The 9,235-nt window shown below is 37.3% G+C and overlaps 1 protein-coding gene across 2 annotated transcripts; it reads right to left on the reverse strand.

Annotated features, from left to right (window-relative positions):
- Positions 1-730: 730 nt before the first annotated feature.
- On the reverse strand, positions 731-8,945 carry LOC116377955 (uncharacterized). Of its 2 annotated transcripts, XM_031839723.1 has the most exons (8): positions 8,698-8,945; positions 8,064-8,145; positions 7,696-7,814; positions 6,185-6,266; positions 5,884-6,002; positions 5,254-5,334; positions 4,771-4,839; positions 731-4,385 (listed from the first exon to the last, which is right to left on the reverse strand). In XM_031839723.1, exons 2-8 carry the CDS (start codon positions 8,134-8,136, stop codon positions 2,217-2,219), a joined length of 2,712 nt encoding a protein of 903 aa, XP_031695583.1. In that variant the 5' UTR covers positions 8,137-8,145; positions 8,698-8,945; the 3' UTR covers positions 731-2,216. The 2 variants fall into 2 exon arrangements, with proteins under 2 accessions (XP_031695583.1, XP_031695584.1); XM_031839724.1 differs by having other exon boundaries at positions 4,298-4,839.
- Positions 8,946-9,235: the final 290 nt, after the last annotated feature.

A 9,235-nucleotide genomic window follows, 5' to 3' on the forward strand; every position in this document is an offset into this window, starting at 1 on the left:
TGCAACCATTCTGCTACTTGACTGAGTTTTCTTGATTTATTCACATTCATACAAAATGTTGTTGATTTTGAGTGAGACCAATTACTGTCGTTATGCAGCCTCTCTGAAGCAACACAAATTCAGGAAACTTGATGATAAAATGTATGTATGGATGACATTACATGTACATAGTCTGTCTTTGACTTTACTATGTTTTCTGTCAATATTAATGATTAAAGACAAAGAAAGAGATTTTATTTCTTGATCTTACCCCTTCTCTACGAGTGTGATTTATCCCCGCAGTAGGCATGTGTGACACACCCCAAGCAAATCTACCTCTCTATTTATTTGCCTGTAGAGTTCATCAATTAATTAGTTGACTTACCAAATTGTATATTAAACAAATACTTGGAAATATCATGAAACCGGGGTACTGCTGTTTACTGCAGATGAGCACTGATACTATGTGACACCTCTACTTCCTGCCGAGTCGGAGAAGGAAGTGAGGCTCAAAATCGTGAGAAGTGTTCTGTGGTTTACGCACCTCACTGGCACTGAAGCTTTGTAGGCGTGTTGCGGTTTTATTGCAACAAATGGAAATACAGTTATACTCAGCGCTGGCGACTCTGCTCCTAAAATGCTTCCTGGATTAGCCAAGCAGCTACCAATCCAAAACAGGGAGCACCATGCATAACCCCCCCATACAGGAATGAGCCCAAAGTAAGACTTTGAATACCATTACAACTATTTGCTTTGCAAGATGAACTCTGAGCTAAAAAAGGGTGGAGGCTGGTGTGGAGGGGGCAAAGCTTTGCCAGCAGCACAGTCTGTAACAGCATTGGTGTAGCAAGGATGAGGAGGGTGTCATATTTAAATGACTGTGTCCTGCATGAACTAATGCAATGCTTCATTTTACAGCTACAATGTCTGTTTCTTTACCTTTTTTTCCTACAAGTTAATCGCCAAAGTGACACAATAGTTATTTATACATCATTGAAATAAAATACATCTTAACATAAACAGATGACCACATACCACCTAACAAAAAGGTTATTCTCGTAGGTATTCTAAACCTACTAGAATAAAGTCAGTAACTGTTTAAATTCCATATTTTAGATGAGACTGAAAAGTGCCCAGAAAAATGTAAAGCTGAAATTGTTTCTATAAGTTTATTATGGAAATGGTATATTGCCTATAATCGATGGGGGATCAGTTATGCTAGGCAAGGTCCAAGAAACCTCTGACCTAGGTATCGAACGTCCCTCCAAAATCTACATGCAGACTGTCTCAGTCTGCTTAGGGAGGAAGAAAACATATAGCTGAGCTTATTTCAGGCCTTTCATGTCGGCCTCTCTGGGAACTTCGCTTGGTTATGAAGGACAGCTTCACAGCCCTGGTCCTATTACCCCAAATTTGGATGCCAATCTGACCCTTATTGTACATTATAAACACACAGCTATGTTTAACCCCTGATATCACATACAGCACCAATAAACCAGCAGGGCATAAAACAATTTGAGCTAACCACAAGAGTAAATCCCAACAAAATGAACAATAGCATTTTCACCGCAGCAAGAAGGTTTGCTATTCAATTGTATGGCTACTTAATTACTATCCCAGGGGAGACCAAGCAGACAACGTCAGAAATGAGCAAGACTGGACTTTGGTGGAATGTATGAAATAAAATCAAGTTTTATTGGGTTTTTACAATAACAACATAATCATAACTTACAAAAATTATATGATACAAAAGTAAGTAAAAACACCCTCTATCTAAAGGATCTTAAAAGAAAAAAATGATAAAAAGTGAAAATCTTTTCCAAAACCCTCAAAAAAGAACCCAAAAATAAAAGCCTTTTTTTACTTGGAGCATCTGAAGACTCTGTTGAACTGTCATAAGGTTAGCAGTGGTGCACAGAGCAATATATTTTTGTTGTCGCAAGAGGCTTTGAACTTATCTTGATATCTAGTTAATATTTACAGTCAATTATGGACATATCGGTCATTTGACATCCACTGTTATAAGCTAATCAGTCATTGCATGCTCAACACTTCAACTCCATTGCCAAACTTATCAATTAATTATAATCACACATCACAGACAATGCCCAGGGTCAAGTCGGCCATAAGTTATATAACGCCGATGTGACATAGCACCAGGAAATGAGATAAAGAACATGATGAGTGGTTGGTGAAAGCAGCCCTGCTGCTGCAAGAGCTTTAGCCCTGCACTGACTCTAATATCTCTCGTATGTGTTTGGTACAGGCACAAGCCAACCATCCACATACCTACATTTACACCTGATGTCCTCTAAGAAGAATGCTTTGGGTTGATCCGTCCTTTCAACTCTGACAAAGATAGTCTTAGAAGTTTTGTTAGGATGTTCATCGCTGAACAATGTCGCAGGTTTGATGTCGTACAGGTGGACCACAACGATTGGAACAGCCGGGCACAAACATTTGGATGTGCAAACACAGTTCCCTTTGAAAAGTAAAATCAACTGTATTTCTCCGAAGGAGCCATTCTTCAGTTTAACGGCAAAGTCTGTCTGGTCTGACTCTTTACAGTTTGTAGAGTAATAAACAGTGTGTCCACTAGTGAAGCTGTCACAGGCTTCTACTGATATAACGACTGGTTGATTTAAGAGCTCTTCTACTGATCGTTTTATGGATTCTGTGAGATCCAGAGGGCGTGATTTTCCAAGGGTTTTGTCAGAGCCACTGCCATCGTTTACTGCTGTGATCTTGGCTAATAACTCACCAAAATCTGATTGTCGGTTAAATACTAAAGAACTAAGGTGTCTGGGTATGTGCTGCCAAACGAGAAACCTCTGGGCAATTTCTCGAGGGTTACAATTTCTGCCATGAAGCAGAGCTCTTAGATTTCCATTGTTTCTCTCAAAACTAAATGCTGACGTTGCCCAGAGAGGCCCCCAGTTCAGTACACTTTCAGTTAAGTGGATTAACTGATGGCAGTTGAAAGACACATTTTCTTCACCATAAAGTACTTTCATGTCTTTCACAAAGCGTACCAAGGACTCATGGGCCATTTGAAGCTCATGTTGGGATATTGACTCTTGTAGCAGAATGTGAACACTAAATGACAGGTAAAAATAATGTTCCAGAAAGTCAGGCTGTAGGATACCAGGCAGGACACTAATCGCATAAAATAAAAGGAATGCTCGCCACTCCGACGCTTTCCAAGTGTCCCGACACTTCAGTGACTGTAGAGACGAGGGTTTCTTTTCTAATGTCGACCTTAGACGGAGAAGACGCGAGTCCATTTGTGAAATGTCTTGACCTGCATACCAAGGTTTCATTGAGTTGACTGGGTCTAACCACAGCAACATAAGTTGTTTGGACACACCGAGCAGAACAGAGTGCAGGTACTCGGGTACAAATCCAAAAACAATGTCAAACAAGGGAAGTATGGGAAGCAAGGACAATCCTTTCACTCCATTGGTTTCCTTGCCAGACTTTTCAGCCTGTGTTGCATTTTGCTTGAACATTTCGTTTGACCTTGCTTTTTGTTTCTCTTCATCATATGGGTATGACCTCATGGATCCACTGCCTTTTTTGACCACCATGCCAGGGTGTAAACACCATTCACAACCATATTCACCATTGAATTGTTTGCAATTCCGGAGGAGTGGCCTTGCCACGGCGTCAGAGGAGCAAACCAAGGAGAAGACTTTTGAGGAGTGAACCGCTCCATTGCTGTCGCTCCACTGAAGGGGATTTTGGGCTAAATCACGACATTCATCTATGAAAGGCTTTAGAAATGTTTTCATCTTCGGTTTTACTGTGCCAAACCAAAGTCCTGCAACTATCACATTTTCATTTCTTTGTGTGTAAGGAAGTTCATTAATAGTAAACTGAAGCGGCCAAATCGAGCATATGTCCGAGTCATAAATTGGTACACCATCACAATTCCACAACAGTGTGAGGTCATCTGCAGCCAATTTGCCTTGTTTAAGTAGATTCTGGTACATTTTGCCATCCATCACATCTTTAATGTCCTTCCCTTGATTGACTGTTTTAGGTATCAAATCAATGCCATGGATCTTAAGGATGCCCTTCAGAAGGTCTTTCAGTGATGCAGACAAAAAGAAGTTTCCATTTTTAGTACTTTCTTCTTTGTTGAACATTGTGCCACAGTGACAACAAGAACCACCAGGATCTTTTCCCATGTAGTTCTGACATGTTTCAAGAGCACAGTAAAACACAGCTGACAAGGCAGTAATCTTATCAGAGAGATATTTAGATGAAACAACCAGGTTCGGACTGAGAAAATTAAGTAGAGCCATCAAGTCACCCACAGCCACATTTAGACTGTGACGCAAAAAGAAGAGTATCACAGCAAGTAGGCCTGAACTTGAGTTACTTATGGACAGTGGCTCCTCACTCTGCAAATACATAACACATATTTTAATATGCATAACACAATGATTTGAAGAAAAGTGTGTGTTAACAAAAAACATAAACCCAATTCGGAAGGGATTAACATTACGGTGGGAGCGTAGGGAGAGTAGGACAAACAAAACAAAAAACTCAGTGGTCCACTTTAAAATAAAAGGACATCACCCCGGATGGGCTCTAAATTACAAGAGGACCCAGCGAAGCAACAGAAAAAGTAGGTAACTCATACTTGAATTATTATTGGGGTTGGGGGGGTTCCCATATATTTGCTCCAGACGGGATTAAAATCTCTGACCACATGTCAGAAACCAACCTGCCACCCCTTGAGAAATGAATCCAGTCCGAATGGGGCTTCACAGCATAACTTCTTACCATCTCATTGTCATGATCTGTGCCAGATGTTGAAGTAGACTCAAAGTGCCATGGAAAAATTGTCGGGTCCTGCATATGAGAACATCTAATTAGAACCTGCAGTATATTAAGGTGAGTTATCAAAACCATCTCAAAATGATGATGTGCAAAGATAATGCCATAACATGTGACTGGATAAGCCATAGTCCTTCACATTGACTTTGCACATGCTGAATGTTTCTGCATGTGCTGAAGGCTTTGTTTGAACAAGTCCTTCGGGTAACTCAGAGGAAAACTTTGACATTTTGCTTATTCCCTTAATTGTTGAAAATTAGAAGAGAAGATTAATATCATTCTCACATTAGAAAGTTGCATCAATCTCTTCATCCAACTCTATGTAAGAAAGTGAAAGAGTGATATTTTCCAAAATGTGGGACTACTCCTTTAAAAGAGCAGATGTATTTGTCAGTCTGTTCAGTCTGCATGTGTATTCAAATAACTAACCAGTTCAGGGCTGTCCTCTTGGTCTGAATTTGTGTCAGTATCCATCGTTTCAGGAGTATCAGCGTGCTTTCTTTTCAGTGCCTGCAGTGGGGACACATGTTTAAATGTAATATTTACTTCACAAGCACATACTGAAACAAGTGTGAACTACTGCCTTAATGCCTTGTTCGCCTGTGACTCAAATTGTTCTTTACCAGTACTTTGTTTGGTCAATCATTTTATATTGACTAACTTGTTTTTATCTTTTTCAGTGGCTCGCTGTTTCAGTGTCTCAGTAATTTGTTGCGCAATGTTTTGTAGAATAGTTACATTTAGCTGATTTTATCTTTTTTTCCTGTCTTTTTATTTACATTAAAGTGGTACTGGAGTAACATTAGTGTGGTAGGTGGCTGACAAAAGTATCAGTATCAGAGACAGCTGCCACTGTCATTCCATTTAAAAAAATAAGAAAGAGCGTTGGATTTCCCGCAGTTAGGGATGTAAGATCATTCTTTCATTTCATACAAACTCAAGACAGAAGTTATTGCTCCTGTGACTTGTGAAAGGTAGAATGAATACACACATATGAGTGCTGATTACTAGTAGCGTTTTGGTGTAAAGTGTCTGTAACATACAGTAGTTTCACATTACCTGTAAGTATTCTCTGAGTTTCTTTTTGAATTTCACTCTTGGTCCAATTTTAGGAATCAAGTCATTGAAGATGGCTGACTTCTCAAGACACAAGAAAGTCTGCTTGTCAATGCCTTGGTCTGAAATAAAAAGAAATGTCAAAAATAAACTTGCTGTGGTTTTCTATAAATAATCACATGCAGAAACTATCAATGATATGGTATTATTGTGATCCAGTTGCTTATCATTAAACAAACGAGTTTAAGTAATCTCAATATATAGTATGTGCCCACCAAAGCAGAACTGTAACACAGTACTTTACCTTCAAATCTCTGAATAAACTCACTGAGATCCCAGTCAGTTAATTTCTCCCGAACAAAGTTACATGTCTCCGTGGAACTCGACTGAAAATGTGGGAAACAAAGAATTATGTATGTATAATATATGACATCTATGTAAAATACACAACTGAACAATTCACTTTTTTATTGCACATGAAAAAGGTTTGCTGAACCCATTACTACAGGTTATCATAACTATATTTGCTGGTTATATAAAACAATTGTCTATTGTCATACTGCAGGTTGTTTTTATTGGTTAACTCTGGTGAGGTGAAACTCATAAAATGTTTAATTTAAACTTTTTATTTACATTAAAGTGGTTTGAGGCTGAAATTTCGGTTTCTGTATGGCCAGCAATGTAATGATATAATTTGCTGTGGTTGCGTAAGTTGCTCATTGTTTTTAACACTGTGCAAAAGTAGAAATATTTCAGTGGTTGAGTAGTCTGGAAAGAGAATAAATGCCTGTGTTGATTATTTCATCATAAGGACCCACGGAGACACAGCTGTCACAGACACTTTAAATATCCTGGAAAGTTCCCTATACAGCTTTATCCTTGATTTTAACACTTGAAGTCCCTAAGTGACACATACGTAACATCCTGGTGAAGTCATGTGACAGTGAGTTAATTTGTGTACTAATGACATCACTTCCAAAATGGCTGCCTGGCTGGTCAGCACATTTGGCAGAACTAGCAAATTTCAAAAAGCTTGTTTTTGTTGCTAAATGTAAGTTTCAACACATTTAACAATTCTAATCTTTTCATAACATGTCCTACATTACATCTAAACGGTTCTGACCATGTTTATCAAACACATTTATGTCTAATGTCTAATCAATTATGCTTAAACTCATAATTGTCTCAGAAAAACCAATGTGACATATTTGACACAATAAGAAAAATAGTAATGAGCTGCTCAATTGATTTAGCTGATTCGATTATTATTAATTAAAATATGTTCTGTTGACGTTCAAACAAAAGAAATATCAAAATGATTAAATTATTAGTCAAATGAATTATGAAAGAAAAATGTACATATGAGTAAGTAAAACACAAACAAACTTGATTTAACTATCCTATTTTGGTCCTATTTCAAAGTAATTTCATTATTTCTTTTATAGTATGGATTAGAATTAACAATACAGTGTTCAGGATGCACTAAAGATCATCCAAGGAGAAGACATTTTTGTCTTGTAAAACAAATCTGAAAACCATTCAAAAAATCTAACCAGAATATTTGTTACCAATCAAAAAATAGCTTAAATGATTGGTGTTAAAATGAGGAAAACATACATAACATTGTGACATATGTAACATTTCCGATCTTTGGCACTAGAACATATTTTCAGAAATGTGATCCATTTAGTCTGTTTTATTTCCCCTATAATTTTTCTTTAAGGAAAAATGGGTGTAGGTTCTTTTGGGTTAAGTCCAAGCTTGTGTAACCTTTGAAAATAAGCATGATTTGTTAACAACAGTAGTGCACATTACCTGTAAGTAATCTCTGAGTCTCTTTCTGAATTTTGCTCTTTGTCCAATTTTAGGAATCAAGACATTGACGCTGCCCAGATCTCCAAGACTTAAAAAAGTCTCCTTGTCAATACCTTCATCTAAAATGGTAAAAGAAAATACAAAACAATATTCATTTAGATGACAACACAGTGATTGCATTTTTTCAATAAGAGAAAACAACTGACTTTCCTGAGTCTTTCATTGTTTTTCCTTTTTATAAATTCTGACTTTCCTTTGACTGAAGATAAGAGTATAGCAGTAACCGACACGTAAAACAAGGATATGTCATCATTTTGCTATTTCAGTGTCATTAATTGCAGACTTGTAATAGAATGGTGATACAGTACCTTCAAATCTCTGTATGAAGTCACTGAAGCCCCATTCAGTTAATTTGTCATGGACAAAATCCTGTGTATCCATGATAATTCACTGTAATTAAATTGATTCGTTAATATTACAAGCATTATTGAACAAGCACAATCACTAACTTGAATATTCTAATTCAATTCTGAGGTGTATTACCTTAACTTTTAGTGAAATATCTCAACAACTATTGGATAGATTGCTATAAAATCTAGTGCAGACACATGATTAGGCCAACTCATTTCCCTTTATCTGTACCTAACCTAACTTGATTCAGTATATCTATCAAACCCTTATGTGACTTCCTGTTCAAAACATAACCAAGTATGTCAGGGTGAATTTTTGTAAAATTTGTATGAAATGACATACAAGTCAATAATAGAATATTTCCATTTGATAGAATGATGCAGCTATAACAGATTCTGTTCTGAGTCTGGCTTGATATCAAGAACACTGAACATTTCACTGTGTACATAAATATCATACTGTAGCTTCAATGAAGAGCTGGAACAAGATGATAAACAATACAAATGTGAAACTGAAAGATGATTTCTGTGCAGTAGAATTTAACTTAATCAATGACAACAATATTGTATCTGCTAATTAAGATGTACTTACATTTAGTTTTTTTTTCACTTTTGAACTCGATTTATTCCACTCCTCTGGTGCTCTGGGTACTTTGGACTCTTTTATACTAGCTGTCTCCTCCCTGCACTGACAGAGATCACGTGAATTGGTTGTTGCTGCAACAGAAAGACAAGAACAAATGACAAAGGCATAAACAGGTTAGACATGGTTCGTATGAGGAAGTAAAAGTCAGTGCTTATTTTAATATTTGCAAGCATTGCATGTATGTTGCAATCACAACAACTTGGAGGAGCGATCAGGAAGCTTTAGGGTCGTTGTTTTCTTTTTCCAGAGGAGTCGTTTGTGTGTTGAAATTATTTTTCACGTTTAACATGCGAACTACTTGAAAAGTACTATCTCAAAGGCATAAACAGTTTAGACATGGTTCATAAATGGTAAATGGACTTGTATTTGTACAGGTGCCACTTGATCCATTATCATTCACACCCATTCATCACATTCATCTATTTAGGGTTATTTAGGACATGGACTGGAGGATCCGATCCAACCGCTGATCTTTTGATTGAAA

This window comes from Anarrhichthys ocellatus, unplaced genomic scaffold, assembly GCF_004355925.1.
Source record: "Anarrhichthys ocellatus isolate YVR2014 unplaced genomic scaffold, GSC_Weel_1.0 scaffold1893, whole genome shotgun sequence".
Lineage (NCBI taxonomy): Eukaryota > Metazoa > Chordata > Actinopteri > Perciformes > Anarhichadidae > Anarrhichthys > Anarrhichthys ocellatus.